Source organism: Sminthopsis crassicaudata, chromosome 2 (assembly GCF_048593235.1).
Source record: "Sminthopsis crassicaudata isolate SCR6 chromosome 2, ASM4859323v1, whole genome shotgun sequence".
In the NCBI taxonomy this organism is placed as follows: Eukaryota; Metazoa; Chordata; class Mammalia; order Dasyuromorphia; family Dasyuridae; genus Sminthopsis; species Sminthopsis crassicaudata.
The window spans coordinates 29,691,072-29,717,589 of NC_133618.1; the positions used below are offsets into that span (position 1 = coordinate 29,691,072).

Sequence of the window (26,518 nt, forward strand, 5' to 3'; positions counted from 1 at the left end):
CTCTCTCTTCTTCCCTTTTCTTCTCCCTTAAACAGCAGGCAATATAGATTAAACTTGCAATTCTTTAAAACACATTTCCATATTCATAATATTGTGCAAAAAATCAGATCAAAAGGTAAAATAAAAAAAAAAACAAGCAGTAAACAAACAACAAAAAAATAAAAAGGTGAAAATCCTATGTCGTGATCCACATTCAGTTCCCACAATCCCCTCTCTGGGTTAAGATGGCTCTCTTCATCACAAGTCCACCGCAATTGGCCTGAATGGTCTCAATGTGGAGAAGAGCCCTGTCCATCACAGTTGATCATCACATAATCTTGCAGACAAACATCTATCAAAGTGTCTATTCTGTGCATAGGCTGAGAATTAGAAGGGACCTTACAGATCTTTCTTGCTGGCAATCAACCCAAGAACTGGTTATATTTTGTATATATACAACAAATTATAAAACAAAAAAAGGAAATTTTTACTACCTTTTGAAAATGCTGTGAATTAACAAAATTATATGATGATCAAAACTGTGATGGACTTGGCTTTTCTCCACATTGAGATCATTCAGGCTAATTGCTGTGGACTTGTGATGGAGAGAGCCATCTACATCCAGAGAGAAGACCAAGGAGACTGAATGTAGATTACTGCATAGCATTTTCACCTTTCTTGTTGTTTGCTTGTTTTTTTCTTCTTTTTTCCTTTTTGATCTGATTTTTCTTGTGCAGCATGACAGATGTGGAATTGCACATATACTGGATTGCTTGCTATCTGGGAAAGGGGGGAGAGAGGGAGCAAGATATGGAGTCTAAGGTTTTTCAGGGGTGAATGTTGCAGGCTATCTTTGCATGTATTTGTTAAAATAAAAAAGCTATCATAAAAAAAATTAAATGTTTGTTCAATGAATGGATGAGCCATGCAGCCAAAGTCTGCCCCATCAGCCTGTGGGCTTTGAGAGAGGGAAACTGAAGTATTTGCCCCTGCCAAAAGGAAGCATCCCCCAGGAAAGAGATTTCCAGTTCAGAATATTGTTTATGTTCTGGGCACTGCCTGTGGCTGGTGAACTAGTAATTTTGTCGCACATACTATGTGCCAGGCACTGTACTAAATGTGGGAGGCGATATTATTATCCCCATTTTAGTGTAGATAAACTAAGGCTGTTGTGACTTACTCAGGATCAGCCACCTAGTAAGTGTCTAAGGCCACCCTGAACTCAGAATGGACAGCTATGGTGCAAGGGAGCTGGAACCCATTCACGGGCCCCAGAATCTCAGACCCTTAGAAAGCCACCTGGTATGAGGTGTCTTGTGCACCTCGATAAGAGTGGGGAGGGTATAAGTTAGTGCCCGGTTCCCACCTGCAATGGATGATCTCCCAGGACGCTTCCAGCTGTGATTCATTGATTCTCTTCTCTTTCTTATCTGGGGGCTGCCAGAAAAGGAAGGGCATGGGTGTGGCAGCGCCAGGAGATAGGGCCTAAGGGCCTAAGAATGACAGGCTGATAGGCTTGGAAAGGAAAGGCCTTTGGGACTCTCTCTTCTGGCCCACTCCCCACTTTTTTCCGAAGCTGTAGACACACTATGTTCCACTAAGAGGGATTTAGGCCCTGGAATGTTAGAATGTCGGGGCTGGGAAGGCCCCAAGAGGTCATAAAGTACAATCCCCTGTTTAAAAAGGGGATGACTTCCTACGTGCAGTCAATAACAAGTGTCTACTGCATTTACTAATTGGATGTCAAGTAGATTAATGTTGGCTGCGGAGAGAAAGGGAAACATGTGGTCACAAGAAACATACACATTCTGGGAAGATAGTGCCCGCAAAATGGATACAGTCTAGATACAAAGTAGCCTTTAAGAGAGGCAGGTTCTAATGGCTGGGGAGAGGACGAAAGGCTCCTGTTCTTGCAGAAGGCATCCCAAGGGAAGGTGTTCCAGTCCCGGGAGTTTAGGAAAATCTGCTTGGCAGCTGGAGGACGCGTTGGAGTGAAATGCCACTCTAAATTGGGGTCCTTAAAAACCTGAGTTCAACCAGCTATGTGACCTTGGGCAAATCTCTTCATTCTCAGTTTCCTTATCTGTCAAATAAGCGGGAGTAGGAAAAGGCAAGCCACTTGTCTCTGCCGAGAAAAAATATCAAAGGTTGGGACCTGACCAATAACTGCACCGGTCCAGCTAACTTCCCGGCCTCAGTTTCCTCATCTGCAATTTGGGGATAATAATGGCACTTAACAGTATATGCCATTTATTAATGCTCCGAGTGACCCGGGGAAGCGAAGGCGGCCCAGCGCTGGTGGATTGGGCTTTCCTTCGAGTCTCTTCAGCCCTTACGTCCGCAGGGTTATTGGGAGACTCGCCGGCACAATGTGCCCAGAGTGCTTTGCAAACTCTATAGAAATGGCAGCTGCTGGGCCCATTCCGGGGCCTAGGTGAGGCTGGCCTTGGCGCCGGCCCCTACCGGAGCGCGCTAGGTGCAGCGGAAGCTTCCACCGAGGGAAGCGTGGAAGGAGCGCAGGCCTCGCGGCTTGCAGAGAAATGGAGGAAAGGAGGGGCTTGCGGCCGGCTCCCTGAGAGGGCGGGGCTGCCCCGGAGCCCCCGGGCCAGGCGCGGAGGAGGGGCTCGACGGGCGGATCCGGCCGGCTGCAGGGGCGCCTCTCCACGCCGGGAGAGCCGCGGCTCGTGCAACAGGCCCTCCCCGTAACTTTTCTCCAGCCCGGGCCCGTGGGGCGGGGTGGCTCTGCACCGCGCTCCCGGCCCTCGAAGGGGGTCCTCGCAGCGCGGGGCGCTCCGCTTTCCCCGGCCGGGCCGTGCACGCGCATCCTCCCCGAGGGAGCGGCGGAGGGCGGAGCGGGAGGAGAGCCCCGTCGCCTCTCCCCGAGCAGCACCCCGAGCCCGCCGCCTCACCCCTTCCCGCCCCCCCGGCCGCGGCCCGGCTGCCTGGAAATGTGCAGAAGAGCTGTGACGTCACAAAGGGGCGGGCCTGAGCGGCGGGTTGGCCAATGCGGAGGCGCAGGCCGGCCTTTCGCCGCTCGGGATTAGCTGGCGCGGCTCCCCCGGCTGCGTTTTCCCCTCCCGCCATGGCGTCAGGCGCCACTGCAGCCGGAGGTGGGACCCGCTGAGAGTGAAGTTTTTCCCTTTGCTCGCCGCGCTCCGCTCGCCCTCCCGCGCCCGGGCCCCGGTGGCGGATGGCGCTGCGGAACCCGGCCGCCGGGCGGAGGATGGATGGGGACTCTCGCGAAGCCGGCGGCGGCCCCGGCCCCGGCGGCGGCGGCAAGGACGCGGGCGCCGAGGACTACGAGAACCTGCCCACCAACGCCTCTCTGTCCACGCACATGACAGCGGGGGCCATGGCCGGGATCCTGGAGCACTCCGTCATGTACCCCGTGGACTGCGTGAAGGTGAGGCTCCGCGAGCACGCGGGGGCGGCCGCCCGCCCCGAGACCACCCCCGCGGGCAGCGTGCACGCCGCGATCCCGTGCGGCGCCCGGCGCTCCCGGGGGGCGGCTCCTCGGGGGGTCCCGTTCCGGGAGCTTCCAGAGGGAGGGGGGCGTCCGGTTGGAGGGGGCGTTCCGTCCCGGGAACATTCCATCCCGGGGGGCGCCCCGTTCCCCGGGGCACCTCCTGCAGGGACGTTCCAGCCGGGGGGCGTTCCGTTCCGGAGCGGGGAGGAGCGTGCTCGTCTGCCGAGGCTGTGCCCGGCTCCCCGCCCCCGAGCCGGGGATGGCGGGTGCCCTGAGAGCCCTCTTCCTCGGCCTGGGAGGGCTCGGCCCGCCCCTCCCCCTGCTCCTCCTCCCCCCTAGCCTGGAGCGAGCACATTTCTCCCCAGTGGGTGTGTGCGCTTTGGGAGCTGGGGGAATGGGCTTACCCTGGAGCGGGGGTCGCTGCCGTTAACTTCAGTTTCTGCACCCCCCTAAGTCGCCTCCCCGCCCCCCTCACGTCATTCCGGTACCCACGAGGGTGCCCCTGGACCCGGGGAGAAACTTGCGTTCGAAGGCGTGCTCCCTGCCCGGGAGAGAGGGGGCTGGGCACCCCGGCCTTTTTTTCCTCTGCTGGGGTACCCGGTTTTGAGCAGCCCTCTTCCCGGATATGGCAACTGTCAGGTCTCCTTAGGTAGATTTCCTTCCATGCTGCACTGGCAGCCATTCCCGGGAGGCGCAGCTGCTGAGATTCCTGGCCGGGAACGGGACTGGCCCAAGGGATTCCGCTCCCTCCGGCAAAAGAAGGGCCTCGAGAGTTGCGGTTTCGTTTCTCCCTCCGGATCATTGAAACACCCACGTGGAGAAAGCGGGAGCCCCTCGGGTGGCACCGCTAACCACCTGCCATCTAGCTTAGCTGTGTGACCTTGAGCTGGTCATTTCTCTAGGATTCTCCCTCCCTCCCCCACAAAAATATATATATATATGAGGGAAGAAAGGAGTGGATGGTGTTTGAGGTGCTCCTGATTAGACTCCGGAGCACAGAAGGGACCCAACTTTCTCCTCATTGTGCTGGGAAACCTGCTGACCGGGGATTTTGACCCTGGGCCAAGGTCACACAGGTGGTGGCAGCCTCTCCCAGTCCATAGCCTTCCTCTGCCTTCTCCCGGACCAGGCAGCCTATAAGGCCACGGGGCTGGCCAAGAGTTTGGCTCCAGCACTGGCCCTGCCTTGCTGGCACTGCTCTGTGGCCAGAGCTGGCAGGACTCTGTGGGCGGCTCACTATTTGTGATGTAGATCATGGCAACTCACTGAGGGCAGGCCCAGTAGTCCTTGACACACAGTAGGTGCTTAGTAATGGTGGGTGAATTGGTGCGAGCTCCCAGGGGCCCTCACTATTGGAACGTACCCAGGGCATCTTCCCTGCCGAGCCATTCCTGCCTAGATGGCAGGGATGATGCCAGTGCCCGGTCTTTAGCTCCCGGGGGTCTCTGAGGATCCCTTGCAGCCCTGTCCAGAATCTGTTGCAGCAGGATCTGGCAGGTGTTGGGGAATGATTTGTAAATGGATCGAGGACAGATAATTCTCGGTTCTGCCCACTGATAAAGCCAGAGCCACACAAGGAAGTTAGAGACCCATCCTGCCTGCTAAATGTTTGCTGGGGGTGGGTAGGGAGTGACTGGGAAATGGAGAGCAGCATCCACTAGGGAGAGGCCAGTGGTGTTGGCCCAGCCTAGCCTTGGACTAGGCTAGGGCTAAAGAGGGAAGGGACCTTAGGGCAACTTCATCCTGTTACAGGCAGGAAACCCAGCCACCTGCCTAGATTCAGCCATATGGGAAAGAGTCAAGATGCCTGTCTGGGCCTTAGAGCAGGGTTTTCCCCTGCAGCTGAATTTCTTGTCTGTCCCTTAGTTCTGGGCTCTCCCCAGCAGCTGAGCTTCTCATCTGTCCCTTAGTTCTGGGCTCTCCCCAGCAGCTGAGCTTCTCACCTGTCCCTTAGTTCTGGGCTCTCCCCTGCAGCTGAGTTTCTGGTTTGTCCCTTAGTTCTGGGCTCTCCCTAGCAGCTGAGTTTCTCATCTGTCCCTTAGTTCCAGGCTCTCCCCAGCAGCTCCCAGCCACATTCAGTTGCTGGAAATAAATTTCCCCTTCTTTCGATGATTTCCCACCAGTCTGTTTTGCCCATTCCTGTCTTAGATTGCCACACTGTCCTGAGCAAGGAAGCACCTTATAATTGAGGGACTGTCAGGTGACATCTAAGACTTAGAAGACTAAGTGGCTCCGTCTCAGTTTTGTCAGTTATAATTAGACCTGGGGGGAGGTGGGAGATGGGAGTAATAGCATCATCTCTCTGATCCTTGATTATTCCATCTCTAAAATGGGGCTGAAATCCCTGAATGGTCTATTCCCCATGGTGGTGTGCATATCAGAGAGGAGGAACAGCTCATGGTAAAGACCTGGGCAAGAAAAAAATTATTATTAAACTTCAAATGAGACCATTTTCCCGGAGCCGTAGAATACCATGCCATCCCTTAGGAAGAGGTCCATCCGTCGGCCCCTTTGGAGGCTGGACCAGTTATCTGAGCATGCCCTGGAGCCCAGACAGAGCTGGCTGGGCGCCCTGGCTGCCATGGCTGTGGCAGCCTGCCTGGTGCTTCTGTCTAGGTCCAGCAGATAACAGTGTCTCCATGTGGCCACTTTGACTTCCATCCTTAAAAACACACGACCAACCATACCATTCTTGGGATCTTCTGGGGGAAATCCCTTCAGTGTGTGTGGGGGAGGGGGTTGCTCTGGCTTGCTTCTGTTTTCTGGGCTCTCCCAGCTGATTCTTTGTTGATTGGTCCCCGTAGCTGTGGGAGTGTCCATATCCAGTTGGGAAGAATGCTTTTCAGAGCATTCTCTGCAGAGCCTTTCAGCACCCTGGGAGGAGTGGTGGATCAAGTGTCAGAAGTCTCGGATTCTAGTCCTGGCACTGCCCGTATCCCCGTGTGTGCCCCAGCAGGGTCAGGTACTTCCTCTCTTTATAAAGGCCTTTTGCCTTTTAAAATGGGCTTGTTAGACTTGGGCAGGGATGATGATGATGATATTTGTATCCTCATAAAGAGCCGGGGAGGCCGATTGTTGCTGCTTCCAGCCCAATTTTACAGATGAGGAGCCTGAGAAAGAAAGGTAGTGAGCTGCCCGGCTTCACTTGGCTGGCGAGGGCCGGAGGGGAGACTCTGATCTCTCTTGTCCTGAGGGATCTCCTTGCTCCAGCACAGCTCAGTTCCTTGAACCCAGAACCTTCCCTTTCTGTCCTGAGTCCTTTCCCACATCTCCTCCATCCCTCAGTGTCTGCCACTGGATTTCAGAATGGGGGGGGTCTTCAGAATAAATTTAGGGCTTGGAATTGGGGAGCCCTCTGATGATAGCTGAGTCCACAGGTAAATCGCTTCCTCTATGAGCCTCAGTTTCCCCTTTGTTAAATGAGGAGTAGATGGCTCGTGGATAGAGCGCCAGCTCTGGAGTCAGGAGGATCTGAATTCCAGTCCAGCTTCAGACACTTAATACTTACTAGCTGTGTGATGCTGAGAAAGTCATTTAAGTCCAATGCCTCAAAAAAGCCAAACCCGCCCACCCCACCCCCCCAAATGAAGCGGTTGCTTGGATGGTTTCCAAGGTCCCCTCTGGTATTGCATCTATCTGATCTTCTAACCCACGGGTTCTGATCTCGCCTCAGTCACTCTGTGTCGGGGTGACTCTGGTTACAATTTGTGAATCTCATTTTCCCCATCTGTAAAATGGGGACAAATGCTTGGGTCTGCCTCAGAGGGTTATGAGGGTCAAATGGGGTGAATAGAGATAATGTGCTATGTCGAGATGCAATCTCTTATTATTGGGCAGTGCCCACTTGGGGTCATGGTTGGGTTCACCCTCTGTGTCCTCACAAGCTCTTCACTTTCCTCCAGGCCCCTCCCTCCCTGGGCCAGGGGGCGGGCGAGCACCTTTAGGTGTTGCCCAGGGTTCCTCTGGGTCGCAGGGTGTCGGTTTGGACTGGCAGGCCCTGTGTTCCAAGCCAGGAGTTAGGAGAATGGGGCAAGAATGCCAGGTGGGTGGAGGAGGAAATTCCAAGCAGATTAGGCATACCACCCAGAGCCCGTGCCGGTCCCCAGACCCAGCCGAGGCCGGGGCGGCCCGGCCAGAGGGCAGAAGGGATCTCCCAGCATGGTGCTTCCCTCCTTTTTTCCTCCTGCCCCAGTCTCCCCCCTGGGCCCAGAGGAATGGGTTGAAGAGCCCTCTGACTTACCCCTCCTACACGGGGCTTCAGTACAGAAGAAATGGAAGCTTGGGAGTTCCAAGATCTGGCCTGGAATCTCACTCCTTTTCCTGTTCCTCAGGGGCCCTTCCTTTGCTTAGGTCTCAGTTTCCCTATCTGTAAAATGAGGAGGAGTTGCACTCAGTGATCCATGAGCTTCCATCTAACTTCAGGTGCCATGAAGTCTCATGTGCTCTCCTCTCCCCCAGTGAAGAACGGGTGGGCTGGCTGGCCTTTTCCCTCTAGATGTAGGGTATTGGGGGGAGGGGGCAGAATTCCGCATGTGGGGTCAGGCAGACCGACGTCTGATGCACCTTGTGGACGTAGGATACGCCATTTTGAACTTAAAGAGCCTCTTTCCCCTTTCTCCCCCAACCCCTGTTGGTGAGCTTGAAAGGATCAGAGCTGGAAAGAACCATAGAAATATTTTGGGGGCAGCCAGGTGGCGCAGTGGATAGAGCACCAGCCCTGAATTCAGGAGGACCCGAGTTCAAATGTGGTCACAGACACTTAACACTTCCTGGCTGTGTGACTCTGGGCAAGTCACTTAACCCCAGCCTCAGGGGGAAAAAAAAGAAAAAAGAAATATTTTAGCCCAGTGTCCCCCAACACCTCTTGTCTTCATGATTTGACATATGGTGAACCGAGGCTTGGAGAGGGGGAAACATGACTTGGCCAAAGTCACTTAGGTAATGAGCAATAGTGTTCTGCTGAGGAACCAAGTGTCAGAGGTTTGAATTTATGACCTCTGACCTCCTCTTCTACCTCTGTGGCCAATGCTGGCCAGTAATATAAAGCTTTCAGCCCTGGTAAATCAGATGTTGGGGAGGGAGGATTATATCCTTTCTGCCTCTTTTGCCTCTGCAGAAACAAAGTACCTCTGAAGCCAGGCCCAGGTTTCCAGTCTTGGAGCAAAATTATCCCAATTCTCTGCTCTCTGCCCATCCCCCAGGTTTTTCTCTTCCCTTTTACTCCTCTATTATTATTTCATCTCTTTATTCTTGATCTATCCTGTTTGTGACATTGGAAGGATCCAAGACTTGGAGAGGCAGAAAGCTTTGTGCTTGGCTCTTTAGAGATGTGGGGAGTCCCTGAGATGGGGGGATTTAGAACAGCCAGACCAAACTCTCCTGATTTGAGGGCTGAGGTCACCCAGTAGCTTTGACTCTAAATCCAAGGAAGAAGGGAACAATGGGGGCTGGAACCCAGGGGGCAGAACTCAGAAACAGCCTCTGGAAGGTGAACGGGGAGGGTTTGTCTGGAAGCTCTCGGCCCAGGAGTGGTGATGGATGGAAAGTCAGTACGGTACGCGTGGACGGGCACGCGGTCAGGGAAATACACAGGGTAGATTCCTAGCCTTCCTCAGGCCCCAGATTGATAGATTTGAGTCAGATGAAAAAATCACTGAGCATGATAACCTGGTGTTTGAAAAATGAGATTTGTCAGTGGCTTTTGCTTTTAGGAGAGGTGGCAGGAGTGAGGGGGATGCTCTTAGGAAGACCATACTGTCTGTGGAAGGCTGGGCAAGCCCTTAGTGCCCAGGGACCTTGGAGTAGTAGGTTGCAGAGGAGGTGCTATCTATATCTTTAGAAGGAGTTTCCTTAGATGAAAGTTTCTAATACCCATAAAGTTGCTGGAATCTTTCCCAGTATGAAGAGAAACAGTTATGCCCAATTCAGTCATTTTGGTCTGAGAGTGTATACAGTGTTCTGACTCTGTGGTTCTACGCCTCGAGGGCCAGAGAAAGGAGCCCCTCATCTCCTTAGTCTGTTTGCTGAGCCCTAATGATGTTATCCTTTTTTTTTTTTAAACAAAACATATGCATGGGTAATTTTTCAATATTGACCCTTGTAAAGCCTTCTGTTCCAACTTTTCCCCTTCTTCCCCCATCCCCTCCCCTAGATGGCAGGTAGTCCGATACATGTTAAATATGTTAAAATGTGTTAAATCCAATATATTTGTACATATTTATACATTCCTCTTGCTGCACAAGAAAAATCGGATTTAGAAAGAAAGAAAAAAACCTGAAAAGGAAAACAAAAATGCAAACAAACAAAAAATGAAAATGCTATGCTGTGGTCCACATTCATTTCCCATAGTCCTCTCTCTGGGTATAGATAGATGGCTCTCTTCATTACTGAACAATTGGAATTGGTTTGAATCATCTCATTGTTGAAGAGAGCCACAGCCATCAGAATTCGTATAGTCTTGTTGCTGTGGATAATGATAATGATGGTTATTCTTTGGAGTGCAGAGCCCTAAAGTTGCTGGAATCCTTCCCAGTATGAAGAGAAACAGTTAACGCCCAATCCAGTTGTTTTGGTCTGAGAGTATATACAGTGTTCTAACCCTGGGGTTCTACTCCTCTCTGGCCAGAGAAGGGAGCCCTGGTCTCCTCAGTCTGTTTTTTGGGCCCTAATGATGGTTATTCTTTGGAGTACAGAGCCCTGTTAGAGCTCTTCACCTGACTGAGGTAATTGTGGGTCTTGCTCTCCAGAAGCACCACTCCCTTCATTCGGGCCCAGCCCAGCCTTTCAAGACTCCTCATGGGCTGCCCGGGGCCATTAGGTCCACATGCCACTGTTTTGTCAGTTTCCCAGTGGGTGCTCACTTTGTTTCCAGTTCTTGGCACCCCCTTCCCCAATAAGTATATATATATAAGGCTGCCATTCCCATCAAAGTGTAAGCTCCTCCAGGGCAGAAACTGATGCAGTTTTTGTCTTTGCCATGGAAGGCTGCCCGGGTGCTTAATAGGTTTTAATAAATGCCAGTCTATGGAAGAATGACTTGTTTTTCTCCAACTTCCCAGGGGCATATGTGTGTATATTCATAGTTGCAATGACTCAAAAGAAACACGAGAAATGTGCAAATGTAGAGACATCTCACTCCAGATCTTCATGTGAACTGTCTGCTCGCCCTCTGAGCTGTGAGCGTGATCAGCCATGGTGGGACGTAGGGGCCCCCTGACCCAGACATATGATGTTGGTAATCTTCAATTCCGAAGGGCAACAGCCACCAGTATATGTGTACATACAGATGTGTGTGTGGGGAGGTGGGGTGGGGGGGTGGGGGGTGTGTTCTATATGTCTTTCTCTGTGTCTCCAGTAATGCTGGCTCAGAGTTGACTTCTCTCATCTCCCCAAAGCAGTAGGCTTGTGCACCCACGAGTCTAATCCCTTTTCCAGGTTTGTGGATCTTGCCCCTGATTTTCTACAGAAAGTTTTCCCCCTGGGTGCTCAGGTGTGGTTCTCCCAGGCCCTCGCACCCCGGAGAGTGGGGTTTCTCTGGGGGCTCCCATTTGCTGATTTCTCTGTCCCATCATGTGATCACTCACCCAAAACTAGACTTCTGCCAGCTTCCTGCCTGTCTCTGCTTGGATACCTCCAGCGAAGAGGAGCTCATTTCCCTACTCCTTCCAACAGTGTGTTTCAGTCTTAAGGAAGCCCTGCAGGTCCTGCTCTTCTATAAATACAGAAAATAATATAACAAGTGATAGAAATGGTAACTAGTAATAACCATAGACAAATACAACATTCTGAAGTTTGGACCCCATGCCCGCCATGGGAGGTGGTTACTACCAGTAGTATTGCCTCCATTTTCTTGATGAGGAAACAGGATCATCGAGGAAGAAGGACTGATTCTGAGGCACACAGCTAGTCAGTGGCTGGTATGTAGAAGGCGATTAATAAATGCTTGCTGATTAATGGTAAGTGCCATGCCCAAGGTGCTCTGCACTGAGCCACACTCTCCTAGCCAAGTGTTTCTGTCCTGGCAGCCCCCAGAGTGAGATCTGAGATGGGGTGATGATGAGTGGAAGGAAGCAGCTTGCCTTTATTCCTCAGTAAGAATTTAGTCTGCACCTACTGTATACCAGGCATTATCCTAAGTGCTGAGGATACTTGACAAACAGGAGTCTCTGCCCTTCAAGTCTATTACCCATCTATTACATTACATTCTTTTCCACATGTAAACAACATTGAAAACTTCCTCTACCAAGAGTTGTTTGGGAGACTCTGAAATTCCACATGACTTGTCCAGGATCACAAATTCAGGATGTGTTGGGAGACTGGACTTGAACTCAGACCTTCCTGATTGAGATATCCTTCTCTTTAGGAAACTAGCTAAGTTCCAAGAATTCCAAAAAAGAAGAGTTTGTAGTTGATCTTGCTCCTGTTAGGGAGCTAGAGGAGTTGATTCCACAGTGTGCGTGGGAGTTGGAGGCCAGCCTTGGACTTTAGAAAGTGGAGGATGGATGGGAGAAGGGACAATCTGAGGTTCCCTTTCCTTCTATGATTCTGTAGTCTGCCTAAGATTAACAGTTCAGGATTTGAATCCAGATCTCTGACTCCTCAGTTCAGTGACCCTATTTGGCTTCCTATTGGAACCAGAAGGTGTGACCTCCCTTGTCTGTCCCTTGTCACTGAAAAATAATGAACTCTTGATTTTTAGGGAAAAAAAATCTGACTATAACCTTTCCATCCTTCATCAGTTAACCATCATTTTTGAGGAAAGACTCAAAGAAGCATTTTGTTAAAGTCAATTGGTATCTACTGAGTCTGACAATCAGCATATGAAGTATTCTACACCCAGAGTTCTCCGGGGCAGAGAGGAGAGGGACGCTGATTTTAAGAGGAGAGAGAGAGAGTATGTGAGAGAGACAGACATACAGAGACAGAGGGAGTAATAATGAAAAGGGAACAGTGGAAAAGAGACCTTGAAAATTGAAACCTGCTTATCAGGTGGGCAGGTCTTGCCTCTTTTTCTAAGTACCTGAGAATAAATTATAGGGGGGAAATGATTGATTGAGTCCATCTGGCAGGGTGGGCACAGCTGAACTGTGATTTTCTGGGTCCTCTAGGGCTCCTCTGATCCAGTGTGCTTTATTAAAAAGATCAATGGTTTAGGAAGGGCCCCCCACTGGCCACTGCTGGTTGTGTCTTCTTGGCCAAGTATTATTTTTCTCTGGGCCTCAGTTGCCTCCCTTTTAAGGTTATTACTGTATTAGTCAATCAGCAAACATTCATTAAAGATCTATTCTGGGCAACATACAGTGCTAGGCAGTGGGAAAATAGAAAAATTGAAACAGTCTCAGCTCTTAAAGCTTACAGATCTTTGAGGACCCTTCTAGATGTGATAGCCCGTGTTGATAGAATTTTATGTAGAAACATAATCCAGCCTCAGATACTTATTGTCTGACACTAGTAAGCCCCTTAACGTGTCTCTGTCTCAATGCCTCAGTTTCCTCAGCTGTTAAATTAGATGATAATGGTATCTAGTGAGGATCCAGTGAGATCATATTTAAAAAGTGCTTAACACTGTGAAAAGCACATAATAAGTGCTTAATAAGTGTTGGTTCCTTTCCCATATAAAGAAGAGTAAAAGTCTTTCCTGAGAGGGAAGATCATAGACTCCTTTTCGAGTGCAGAAGTCTCTCCAGAATCCTTGCTGGGTATTTAGTCTCTCCGCCTATGGGATGCTGGAGAGAACAATAGTCTGCTCCTTTTAGCTCTGCCAAGAAAGGAGGAGGTACATTTTCTCCACTCTTCATAGGGTTCACACTGCTTCCATGATATTTACACCATATTCAATTTTGCTTTTATTTTTGTATTTTAAAAAATTTTTATAAAGTGGGGTTGGGAAGGGGGAAATGAGCATTTATATCCACCTGTTCTGAGCTAGGCCCCATGCTATATACTTATTATCTCCTCTGATCCTTACAACAACCCTGGGAAGTAGGTGCTATTATCCACCTTTTACTGCAGTGGATACAGAGATAAAGTGATTTGCTTAGGGTCACATAGCTAGCTCACATTTTAACTTACATCTTCCTGACTCTAAGCATAGCGCTATATCCACTGGGCCACCTAGGTTCCTAATAGAATGAACTTCTTACCTCAGTTTCCCCTTATGTAAAGAGGGGAATTGGAATTGATGGAATTGATCATCCCTAAGTTCCATTCCAGTTTTGAACCTGTAACCTCATAGGTTGATTTTTTATAAAAGCCAAAGCTTCTCAAAGGGCAGAGAATAGATGTCTCACTGTTAGCAGCACATAGTAGGGGCTTAAAACATGCTCTTGAGGTTGAGTCATTTTAGAGTTGTGAGTTGCTTTCATAAAACCAGCTGTTGGGTTGACCAAACAGATATGGTTGTTATCTCTCCAACTTGTTTTTTCCTTTCTTTTCTGATAAAAAGCTTATTCATGGAGAGCCATAATTAGAACCCTTGGAAAAGCACTTCCAGGCTCGGGTTTTTGCCCTACTGCCTGTCCCTTCTGATAAAAACCAGGGCTGATGCTTCTGAACTGGACATTTTGGGGCCTTTGATGACATCATCTCTGCTGTTAGCTTGTCATGAAACTCAGCAGATAGACAGCTGATTAGCCTCTGAAATGGAAAACTGCCCCTCAGAATGGTGGCCTTGCCCTTTGACTGTGGGATGAGAATAACAGTGGTCTTCCAGTTCCTCACCTCTGACCTCCTTTATTTTTTGCCTTCATAACCATATACCTAGCCCATAGTAGGTGCTCATTAGATACTTGAGTATAGTTTAAGTCACCTTCAGGCATATTGTGTGAATATTTGCCAAGGAGCCATTTTAAATAAGAGCTAGAAGGGACCTTGGAGGCTATTTAGTGTGACCTCTCCCCCAGTTTTATAGATGAACGAATGGAGACCCAGAGTTTTGACGGGTCTTGCCCTAAGTTATGAGGGTACTGAGGCAGGGCAAAGGTTTGAACCCAACCTGTCTAGTTTAAGAAGAGTGTTTTTCTTCTCTCTGTCCCCAGCTACACATTGGGTGTGATGAGGGTCTCAAGCAGGCTGGAAGCAGTTTAGAGTGAACTTCTTGCCTCAGTTTCCCCTTCTGTAAAGAAGGGAATTGGAATTGATGTTTGTACAAGAGAGATATTGCCAGCCAAGAGAAAATAAGGCAGCTGGGCCTTTGAGGAGCTTACAGTCATTTGGGGGGGGGGGAATAAGACAAAGGGAGAAACAGCTATGATTTGTTATACATGTAAGCTATAGGAAAAACTCTCAAAAGGAGACACTTGGGTGGGGGAAAGCTTCTTGAAAATAATGCCACTTTCCATTAATCACAGGTACCTCTGTGCCGGGGCTAGAGATGCTTGAAAAGTGCCTACTTTCTAATGGAGAAAACAAGAAGTTCACATAGAAGTATAAACAGAATAAATAGAAATTCAGGGAAAGAGAGGGAAGGTGCTATTAGTTGAGAGAGGTTAGGTCAGGAAGATGCTGCTTAGGCTTTGTCTAGAAGGTGGTGAGGGATAGTATGAGATAAGGAAGGGGGAGGATGTTTTAGGTAGAGGGGAGATAGCTGTGGCAAAGGCCTGGAGGTGGGAGATGAGAGTGCTGTTTGTATGGAGCAGAAAAGAGTCCAATTTGTTATGACCTTAGAATCCAGGACGTAGGGAGTTGTGTATGATGCTGTTAAGACAGATCATAAGGGATTAAAAAACCGGGCAGAAGACTTTATATTTTCTCTTAGAGGCAATAGGAAGAGAAATCCTGAAGTTGAGTTGGGGGGAGAGTGGGGTCAGACTTTTGCTTAAGGAAAATCCTTTTGGGAGTTGGATGGTTGATAAACTAGAGTGGAGAAAGATCCAAGTTAGGGAGACAAATGCTTTTATTTATTTTTTATTTTATTTTATTTTATTTTTATTTTTTCCCTTGCCCAGGTTCACACAGCTAGGAAGTGTTAAGTGTCTGAGACCAAATTTGAACTCTGGTCCTGCTGAATTCAAGGCTAGTGCTCTATCCACTGCGCCACCTAGATGCCGCCGAGACAAATGCTTTTATATCGATTTATTCTCATTTACATGGGAAAAGTTTTTAATATTTTCAGTTCCATTTTTCTCTCCTCCCCCCTCCTTGAGAAGAAATTTGCTCTAAATTGTACATGATGTGTGCGATCATGCAAAAAATTTCGGATTAGCCCTCTTGCAAAAGAAAAGAGACAAAAAAAACCAAGAAAAAAGTTGACAAAATATGCTTGGATCTGCACTCGGCTCCCTCGAGTTCTTTCTGTGGAGGGAGAGAGAACATTTTCATAATTGTTTTGCTTCTCTGTGTTGTGGAGAAGAGTGAAGTCTTTCCCAGTTGATCATGTGACCGCATTGCTGCTGGTCCTGCTCACTTCACTTTGTACCGATTCATCTAAATCTTCCCAGGCTTTTCTGAGAGCTTCCTGCTTGTCCTATAGAATAATAATCTTTATGTCAGGTACCATGACTTGTTCAGCCATTTAGTTCCAGTTCTTTGCTAGCACAAAAAGAGCTCCTTTGTACAATATTTTTGTTTATGAGGGAGGCAGATGAGGCCGTTGTAATAGTCTGGGCCTGGCTGGCAGCTTTGAGAGGAGAGAAATGGGGGTCAGATGCAAAAGGCCTTGTGGTGGGCGAAAATTGAGCTCATCTGGAGAGGGAGAATGAATTCTGGATAATGCCAGGATTTTGTAACCAAGATCCCGGGAAGGTGACAGTGTATCCCACAGAAAAAGGGGAAGGTTTGGAAAAGCGCACAGGGATGGAGAGAAGATGCTGGGTTCTGTTTTGGACATTTGGGGAGTGAGATGCCTATGGGACACATGTGCAGGAAAAAGGGTCCAGTAGGCCCGTGGTGACGGGCAGGATGTCTTGGTCTGGGAATCATTTGGGTAGTGATGAGAAGTAACCCATGGGAGCTGATGCTGGTCCCCAGAGGTGGAGAAGAAGAAGGGGGAAAGTAGCTCCAAAGGCCTGGAGATGGCAGTGGGAGGTGAGGAAATGGTTTGGCTGGACTATAGAGGGAGGGACAACAAAGAGACTGGGAATTTGTGGAGCAAAAAGAGCAATTTGGAGTTGGGAGGAGCAGGAGCAAATGCCTTCCCCTCTCTAGCCTCAGTTTCCCCCTCTGTAAGATGAAAGAGGTAGATTATTTCTGAGATTCTTCCCAGATCGAGATGGCACTTTCTGCTTCATGGTCCTCCTGTCCACAGGCCTGCCAATCCCAGTCTGTGTTTGCCAAGATTAGTCACTGTGGGAGCTCGTGTGGGCCGCCATGAATAGCCTGAAATACGCAAACACAGAAGCCCCTTTCCTTTCTCCCCTGGCCTCCTTCCTCCTTCTGTCCCCCTCCCTGCTCCCTTTCTCCCTCCTTGCTCCCTTTTTCCTTCCTTCTGTCCATTCTGTGTACCTGCCCTCCTTTCCCTCTTCCTTCCTTAATTCCCCCCTCCATTTTCTCTTTCCCTCCCTCCCATCTCCCCCCTTTCCCTCCCTCCTGCCTTTTTCCCCCTCCGTTCCTCCCCCTTTTCTTCCTCTTTCTTTCTGTTCCTTCTGACTCCCTCTCTCCCTTCTTTCTCCCCCAGTTCCAAACGGGCTGCTAGCCATCCACTCTCATAGACATAGTAGTTTTTGGGTTGTTTTTCTTTTTCCTGCCTCAAAGTGTTTTCTGGATAAACAAACTAAAGTGTGGACATTGGGGAAAGTCTTAGCAGGGTGAGGTCTCTTGCCCAACCAGGCGAGCAGGTTTGTGCAACATCTGGCCAATTTGTGCAACATCTGGCTGGGGTTGGTCCACAGGAAGGGACCCGTTGTGTGTGGGTCTGGTTTGACCTTGGGCTCCCACCCTCCCAGGGTCCTGGCTCAATCTCTCCTAAATGGAAACCGAGGCAATCCTGGCCAAACCCTGAAGCTCCCTTGGGGGTGGGGCTGCATAATTTTTGTTTTTGCTTTATTTTGGCCCCACCCAGGCCATGTCTTGGGTGAATAAAAAAGAACTAAAAGACAGCTCCATAAAGCTAACCCACCCCAGCAGCCAGGTCTGACTGGTATATGTGATATTCCCCCCCCCAATCCCCCCCAACTTGCACGAAGAGAGGAGGTGCATTTACTCAGCTTTTCTGCTGGGTACAGAGCTTTGTGCCAAGTCTGGGGGAAAGAACTGGGTTTTAATTTAGTTTACTTCAGCCTTTATTAAGCACCTGCTGTTTACTAGACACTGTGCTATTCAATGGAGGGTTCAGAGACAAAAATGAACCATCCCCTGACTTCTAATCATATAAGAGAACCCAGAAGGGAGCCAGGGCCTGCCCTCTGGGAGCTCCCGTGTTATAAAGGGGCGGGACAGGACAGGACACAGTTCTCAGACACCAAAGGTCACTGTGAGTGGAATTTACCAAGCACCAACCGTCAAGGGCTTTGGGATGGGCTCCATGAGGAGGCTGTAGTGGGCAGTGAGGAGCTGAGAGGAAACGTGGGCTCTCTGCCCCCCCCGGTAAGAGCCCCAACTGCAGAATTCCCTGCTTCAGTCCCCTTGCCCTGCCCTGGCCCATTCTCTGGCATGGAATAAACACTTGTGGCTCAGCCGCCTCTTCCCTGTGCCGAAAAGATGAATGGATAATCTGGGCCTAAGGGGCTGCGCTTTAGTGTGGTTGGGATGCTGGGTAGATGGCCCACAAACATTTCTGCCCCATTGGCTGTCGGGGCCCTCAGGTGACTTTCTGCCCAGCCGGCTGTGAGTCACATGGACTCGGAGACCTTAGACTTGCCCCTCGCTCTACTTCATGTTACAGAGGAGGACTCTGGTGGCCACAGAGTCACCTCAAGATAGTAAGGAGCGGAGTGAGCTTCCAAACCAGGCCTCTGGTCCCAGGGCACTGCAATTACCCTGGGACTGGATAGAAGTGGGAGGCAGAATATCTTCCCGGGCCCCAGGAAGGCTCCACAGGGGCAGTTACTGACCACCTTAAGCTTGGAGATCTCCTCATCCACACAGGGAAAAAGAATAATTTTTATTAAGTACCTGCTATGCGCCAAGCACTATGTGAAGCAGTTTACAGATATCTCAGCTGGTCCTCTCAACCACCCTGGAAGTCGATGCTGTTATCTCCATTTTACTCTGGAGGAAACAGTTCTGAGAGGTAGATTCTAGGCTCATTCCCATTTTACAGATGAGGAAAATGGGGCAGGTAGAGGCTAAGTGTATTTGAGCTCCGATTTGGACTGACCCCAGGCCCTTAAATTCCCCAGCCTCTGTTTCTCCAAGAACAAAGTGGAAGGGTCTAGATTCAGTGGCTCTGATGGATCCTTCCCCTGTAAGGGGAGAACAGAGATGGGCACCAGGCGCCTGTCCCAATGAGCTGTCCTGAGGCCCAGTGGGAGAGGGCTCCCTCCACTTGAATATTGGAGAGAAGTGGCCCTTTGAGGCGGGGGCTGGAGCTTGACACAACGTTTTATAAAGAGCTTGGACTGTGGAAAGCCCTGGCTTTAAATCCCATCTTTGATTAGTAGTGCTGTGAGTGTAGACACACCATTTGACTTTCCTCTTCCACCTCCACTTTCACTTTCCCTCTTCATGGTGTCTTTTAGTGAATCAGGTCCCTTCAAAATTCAGTCTGGGCTCGAGAGTCTTGGGACGTGTCCATCTTGCTCGAGGGTCTTGGGACGTGTCCACCTTGCTCGAGGGTCTTGGGACGTGTCCACCTTGCTCGAGGGTCTTAGGACGTGTCCACCTTGCTCGAGAGTCTTGGGACGTGTCCACCTTGCTCGAGGGTCTTGGGACGTGTCCACCTTGCTCGAGGATCTTGGGACGTGTCCACCTTGCTCGAGGGTCTTGGGACGTGTCCACCTTGCTCGAGGGTCTTGGGACGTGTCCACCTTGCTCGAGGGTCTTGGGACGTGTCCACCTTGCTCGAGGGTCTTGGGACGTGTCCACCTTGCTCGAGGATCTTGGGACGTGTCCACCTTGCTCGAGGATCTTGGGACGTGTCCACCTTGCTCGAGGGTCTTGAGATGTGTCCACCTTGCTCAAGGATCTTGGGACGTGTCCACCTTGCTCGAGGATCTTGGAATGTGTCCACCTTATAGACTTTTTCAGTCAAAACAGAAAACTTGCAGTAGTTGCCCAAAGAAAGGGTCCTTTTCTTCTTTTTTAATATCCCTCCTTCCTCCATAACAAATAAGTACAGTTGGGCAAATGAAATGAAACCCCCTGACTAATTAGGCCCCACCTCCTTCCCCTGAAGTCACCAGAGGTTCCTTCAGTCAACAAGTATTTATTAAGCACTTAATATAAGCACAGAACACATGGGGGAAACCCTCAAGAAATGGTACTGCCTTTCCAGAGAGACTTTGTATATCATCAAATACAATGTATTTGCACAAGGGAAATACTAAGTAACACTGAGGCTGAGGGCCCGAGCAGGGATGAGGAAAGATTTCAGAGAGGAGGCTCAAGCAGAATTTTAAAGGCTATTAGGACTCTTAAGAAGCTGAGAGGTAAGGCACAGCTAGATGGTTCAGTGGTTAGAGCACTGCTCCTGAAGTCAGGAGGACCTGAGTTCAAATCTGGCTTGAGACACTTAACACTTCCTGAGAGCCCCTTGGCTTTTGCTGACTTCAGATGGACCTGAGCGCCCCTTGGCTTTTGCTGACTTCAGTTGGCACCGGTCCATTGAGACTCCTCCGCTTCATGGAGTCGGCCCCTTTGGTGTTTCTTAGCGGGCAGTAATGTTCCTCTGCCTTCATGGGCCTCCTTGTGGCTCCCCTGTGCTCCCACTGGAAGCCATTCCTTTAGTTCCCAGATGTTTGCTACGCCCAAGGAGGGCTGCTCTCAGTGTTGGGGATCTCTGCCCTCTTATCAGAGGGGTGGATGGCTGCCCAGGTAGGAGCCATGGGCGTCCCTGCCACGTCCCCCCCAGCACGATCGTCTCGTCACCTTTGCCAAACCTGAGCCAGATGTGAAATGCTTTCTCCTCTCAGCGATGGCCACAGCCTTCTTCCCTGTGCTTGTGGAGAGCGGGGATTTCTCCTCTGTTCATAATCTCGGGAAGACTTATAAAAAGTCTTCAGGCATTTGCTAGCAAGGGAACTCCCAGGTAAGCCACTTAACTGCTCTGGGCCTCAGTTTCCCTCTCTGTAGTATAAGGAGGTGGGAACTGATCCTTCCCTGCCCTTGGCTGCTGGGGCTTTCCTCAGCCAGCCCTCTACTTCTCTGTTTTTCTTCATCTTCCCACATAAGCCCATTCCTTGGAACAAGCGAGGAGGAAGCAGGAGATGGGAGAAAAGGGACTTGGGGATCCTTGACCTCTCACCTCAGGGAAGGGCCCATAAGGGCTGGCAGCGGGCAGGGTAGCCTGTTTGGTTTGCCTCTGCAGGGGCAAGGTGGAGGAAGCTCACCTGGACCCTTCTCCCTGGCTCTGCCTTCCCGGCTGCCTCCCGTGAGAGTGGCCAGGCTGACCACAGGTATCTCAGAGCCGCCCCAAGAGATATGGGGGGGTGCCTGGCTGGGAGAAGCCAGACCCCGAAGGGTGAGCAAGAACGCCGCAGGCATCAGGGGAGTTCCTGCGCCAGTGGAGCTGTGGGCAAGGGGGACTCTGCGCACCAGGGGCCAGCTTGTATGGGGCATGCCTTTTAGAAGAGTCAGGAGGCTGCTCCAGCGAGCTGGTCAGTGTCCCAGCTGCCCTTGAGGGAGGGGGGCTTTCGTGCAGAGATGGGCATCTCGTGTGACCCTTAGTCCTCTCCTAGAATCCAAGTTCTTTGGAATAGTGAACAGAGTGCCGGCCCAGATCCCACCCCAGACACGCGCAGGCTCTGTGATCCTGCATGAGCCCTTGAACTTAGCTGGGTCTCAGTCTCCTCATCTGTAAGATGGGACTGCCAGCCTCATAGGGCTGCTGGGAGGACGGGCACTCCCTTTGCAAAGGATGCCCCATAGAAAAGGGAGAACATGTTAACGGGTTCCTTCTGGCTGGTCAAGGCTGGTGGCAGGGCCCAGTGACCTGGCTGAACTGCTTGGATGGTGGGAACAGTTAGAGCTCTTGGGCCTGGCTCTACGTACGTGATATGATTTGAGCCTTTGGAGAGGCGTGTCAATTCTTGTCCCTCTTTTACAGATGGGGAAACTAAGTCTTGGAGCTATTCTGGGACATGTGCAAGGTCTCACAGCTAGGAGGTACCTCATGGGGATTTGAACTCAGTTCAGTGCCGCCCTAGTGAACTGTGGGGGAAGGGAGGCCTCGGTGCCAGCCACATTCTGTTACCTCCCTTGGGCCCTGACACTAGATCCAAGGCTGAGCTGGTGCGGGTTTTTATTTCAGGCTTGTTTGTTGGCCTTCTTGCCCAGCCTAGTGTATCAGATGCCCAGAAGCGGGCCCGCCTTGGAAAAGACAAAACCTGGAGGGGCTCGGCGGCTGCCCTGCCACAGGCCTGAGCCGGCCGGGCATCCCCTGTGGGGAGGGGGCGGCTGGGCCGAGCGGGGCTTCTGACAACGCCCAGCTGTTCAGGGAGAAGGTCAGTGTGACAGTGTGCGGCTTGAATTTCATAAACGGCCTGATTGGGGTGAGAGTGTGGTGGGAGGAAGAAAGCGTTTCTGGTCCAAGACTTAAAGCCTCTGAGTTGTTCAGCAGGCCAGGGAGCCATCTTCCTCCCCTCTTCCCCTCCTTTTTCTTTTTTCCTTTCTTCTTTCCCTTCTCTCTCTCTCTCTCTCTCTCTCTCTCTCTCTCTCTCTCTCTCTCTCTCTCTCTCTCTCTCTCTCTCTCTCTCTCTCTCTTTCTTTTTCTCTCTTTCTCTCTTTATCTCTCTTCTCTGTCTCTCTTAACATGCTTGAACCTTGCCTTCTGACAAAGTTGCTGACTAATAGCAGCAGATTAGGCAGAACTAAGTCCTCAATCCCCTTCCTCCATTTCAAAACTGCTCTTCAGGCCTGGCCTAGTGGCTGGAGCGCCTGTCTGGAAGCCTGCCTACCGACTTGCTGGGTTGGATGATCTTGGATGAGTCATTGGGCTCCTAGATGGCAGTCTCCTCATCTGGGAAATGAGATTCCCCTCTAGAGCATTCCTGCCCCCTCCCTTGTTTCTAATTCTGGGATTTCCTCTCAAGAATTTAGCGCCTGGTTTTCTGCTCTGGGGCTGACTGCTGGGATTCTCAGTTCTCTCCTTGACCTTCCTCGAGGCTGGGAGTAAAATTGAAATTGGGCCCTTGGTTCCCGTATCCACTGGGACGAGGCCTCAGTGGGAGTGAGAGCGCCTACATGTGGCACTTCTCTTGGAGCCTGGCAGCAGCCTGGGAAGCAGCTCCGGCCAGTTCCCAGACATGGGCTGTTAGCTGGGGCTCCGACATGCTCAAGTCCAGCAGGATTCTTCCTTTCTGTAGATGCAGGGAAGTTGAGGGCTCTGAGACGGCCAGTGACTCGTCCAGTGTGTAAAGGTAGCACTGGTTTTCAAACCTAAGTTTCAGGATCTTAGATTTAAATCTGTAGGGTGATTGAGAGATGCTACATTAATCTAGCTCCTTGATTTTACAGATGAGGAAACTGAAATATTGAGAGGAATGAAGCAACTTGTTTGGGGTCACATATCTAAGTAAATGTGTGAGGTCAGATTTGAACTCAGATCCTTTGACTCCACATTGGTTAAGTGTGGATTTCTCTGTTGTCTCATTGGGGTGTCTCGTCAGAATAATATTTAGCCTCCCTTGGTAGGTGAGTTGTGGGAGATCAGCTTCTATGGATTCCCTGTCCAAGGGAGTTCTGGGCCACTCTCACAGCCACTTCTTCATAGAAAGTTCCCAGAGTTCCTTTAGACTGATTCTGGAACAATCCAAACTCACCCAGAATGTGTGGTTTTTACTGGAAGAGGATTTTAATTGAAAACAGGTTTCTGGCAGGCGATTTGGCAGAAGATGGGTGAGGGGGCCAGGGAGGATCATGGGAGATGTTTGTGTAACCCTGAAGCTGCCAGAGATGAGAAAAGACCAGCCTAGGAAAAAGCAGCCCAGAGCACCCGACTTGTCCTTCTGCCTGCCCTTGAAACATTCATTGGTGATGACTGCTTGGAGTGAGTTTGAAGGTATTGGGCGTCTGCTAACTAGAATTCAGCAAGCATTTGCTAAATGCCTTTGGTGTTCCAGGTACTGCCCTTGATATTGGAGATACAAAAAGAAAAACAAGATAACCCTTTGGAAGTATTTTATTGTTCCCATTATACAGATGAAGAAACTGAGGTCTAGAGTGATTTGTCTGGAGCTACATAGGCTAGTTACCGTCTGAGGCAGGATTAAAGTAGTTATGTGACATTGCATGAATTATTTGTTCAGCCTTGGTTTCCTCATCTGTAAAATGGGAGAAAGGAGATTAGATTTCAAGAGTGGCTTCTGGTTAGTTCTTGATGGCATTGATGGCCTGTGCTGGTATTTCCTCACTCTCCGGTTGACAAACTGTCAAATTCTATGAGTCACCAAAAAACTGTCAAGCCCTTTCAGCATCTGTGTGAATTACCACGTCATTCTTTAGTTTTGTTCAACAGACATGCATGTAAGACACATTGTGTCAGTTTTTTGGGGATACAAAGATGTATGTTATATACTTGTCCTGCTATCTCCTCACTCTCTAGGTGACAAACGAAACTGTCAGATCCTCATACTGATTTGTGAATTACTATTTTAGCTCAGGAAAACTGTCAAGCCCTTTCAGCATCTGTGTGAATTACCATGTCGCTCTTTAGTTTTGTTTAACAGAGATGTATGTAAGATACATTGTGTCAGTTTGGGGGGATACAAAGATACATACCATATAGGTATATAGTATCCAGATATCTCCTCATTCTCTAGGTGACAAACGAAACTGTCAGATCCTCATACTGATTTGTGAATTACTATATCAGCTCAGAAAAACTGTCAAGCCCCTTCAGCATCCGTGAGAATTACCATGTTGCTCTTTAGTTTTGTTTAACAAGCTTTTCATGTAAGACAGTTTGTACTGGTGCTAGGGATACAAAGATATACATGACGCAGACATTGATCCACGAGCTTATGGTCAAATAAGGAAAAACTTGGACAGAAGCCACTGGATGTAATTCGAGAAGCTGCCAGAGCAGGAGAGCCGGCAAAGTATCGTCATGGAGGGGGTGTCGTCCAATTGGGACTTGACCCAGGATCTAAGTGGGTTCCAAGGATGGACAACCATTTAAGTGAAGGTCCAGATATGGGAAAAGGCAGGACAAGAACGGGAGATAGTGAGTAACTCAGTTTGACTTTGTGATATGAGAAGACCTGAAAGGTGAGAGCCTTGAATGCTGGAATCAGAATGTCTGTATATTCAGTCAGCTGAAGTGTGCTGAGAAGAGCTCAGAGCAGGAGTTTAGGAAGATCTGGACCCATGGATTGGAGGGAAGTGGCTCAGGATATTCACAAACTCTCCTCTCCTCCCCAGATACCACTCATCCACCCAACCTTCTGTCTCTTCTTCCGCCATCCCCCTTTCCATTCTTCCTTACCTCCTTTTCTCCCTCCCTCCATTACTCCTGACTCTGGCTCAGGATCTTATCCCTTATTTCCGGAAGCAGTGCATTTGTCTCCCAGCTATTCTCCCTGCCTCCAAGTCCATCCTTCCCACCTTTGCCACAGAAGCCAAGTTGGTATTCCTAAAAATCAAGACTGACTGAGACTGTGCTCAGGAACCTCCCATGGCTCCCATTTGCCTCAGGATTAAAATATTGGCTTCCCTCTTTGTTATTTAAAGCCCTTTCTAATCCTCCTTGAGTTGACCTTCCTGATGAACTTTATGTTACTAAGCTGGGAGTGACATCTTGCCTCTGTCCCCATGAGAGCTACCTTTACCTTTGTAAGCTGGTGTCATCTTCAGGTGGCGTATATAATATAGTAGGTCCTTATCAAATAGATGTTTATTGGGATAGAGGTAGGTCCTTACCAAATAAATGTCTTAATGGGATATAGGTAGGTCCTTAACAAATAAATGTTTTATTGGGATATAAGTAGGTCCTTACCAAATAAATGTCTTATAGGGATATAGGTAGGTCCTTAACAAATAAATGCCAATTGAGTGACTGACCCCTTCCTTGAAGGTAGATCTGGGCCTTCTTTTGGCCCTTGGATCAGAGGCCCTGACTTGTAAAGTGATGAAGATGTCCATCCATTCTCCAAGCTTGCTTCCCTGTCTGCCCTCTCGACAGGGACTCCTGTCCTGGGGGCTCTGAACTATGTGACCAGCACATGTCCTTCCGCTTCTGTTGGGGACAGTGGGTGAGTGGGGCCTGTGGTCAGGATTGGGGCAGTGGCAGCCAATGGCACTCCTTCTGTTTGGGGACCCATTGGGCTGTGATTAAGGCTGGTGGTCTGATCATGTGTCACGTGATTTCTAAACCGCAGAGAGCTCAGCCAGGAGAGTTGAGGGCAGCTTTGGGATTGGTTCTCATAGAGGAGCTCCGGGGGCTCTTCAGGAAGGGCCAGCTGCCAAGGACCTCTGGCTGGAGGACTCAGCAGGAGGGAGGCAAAGTTTGTTGTCCCTCTGAAGGCTGTGGTGCCTTGTAGTGATTAACCTGTGCCTTCTTTTTCCTTCCTGAAGGGGCTCTTGGTCCGTGGCCAAGAAGGGTGATCTTTGCCAGCTGTCAAGTGTGGGGCTATCTCTCCAGATAAATCCCCACTCTGCTGACCCTTTCTCTTCTCTGGAGAACTCCATAGGAGTGACCCTGCTCCAAATGTTGAGTAGAGAAGCCCGAAAAGGGCTGGGGCAGGAACCCAAGGCACAAGGCAGGGACGACGTCCATAGAATCAAGGTAGCAAGGATGAAAGTCCCTTATCCCTGAGGTTCTCCCATTTCCTTGGTTCACGATGGCTCCACCCACTTGGCCAAGTTCTCGGGGAGGACAGACACCATCCATCCGTTTTGCCTTTCTTCCTATGTGCCCGGCACCTAGTAGGGGATTTGCCCGTGCTTATTCCCTTCCTTTTGCTCTTCTGAACTTCCTCTGTGGGGAGGGGGGGAGGTGCTCAGCTCCTGTGATTTCCTTGCCTTCCCAATATGCAAATCATG

At 49.9% G+C, this 26,518-nt stretch overlaps 1 protein-coding gene across 3 annotated transcripts in view; it reads left to right on the forward strand.

Moving 5' to 3' along the window:
* Positions 1 to 2,622: 2,622 nt before the first annotated feature.
* The window catches only part of SLC25A37 (solute carrier family 25 member 37), a 50,338-nt gene continuing 26,442 nt past the window's right edge, over positions 2,623 to 26,518 (forward strand). The window contains exon 1 of one of the 3 annotated variants that reach the window (XM_074285595.1): positions 2,623 to 3,382. In XM_074285595.1, the coding sequence (XP_074141696.1) occupies positions 3,170 to 3,382 (213 nt within the window). In that variant the 5' untranslated portion in view covers positions 2,623 to 3,169. Of the gene's footprint in view, positions 3,383 to 6,388; positions 6,408 to 26,518 lie in introns of those variants that run through there. The other 2 variants (XM_074285602.1, XM_074285597.1) reach the window with 2 other exon arrangements.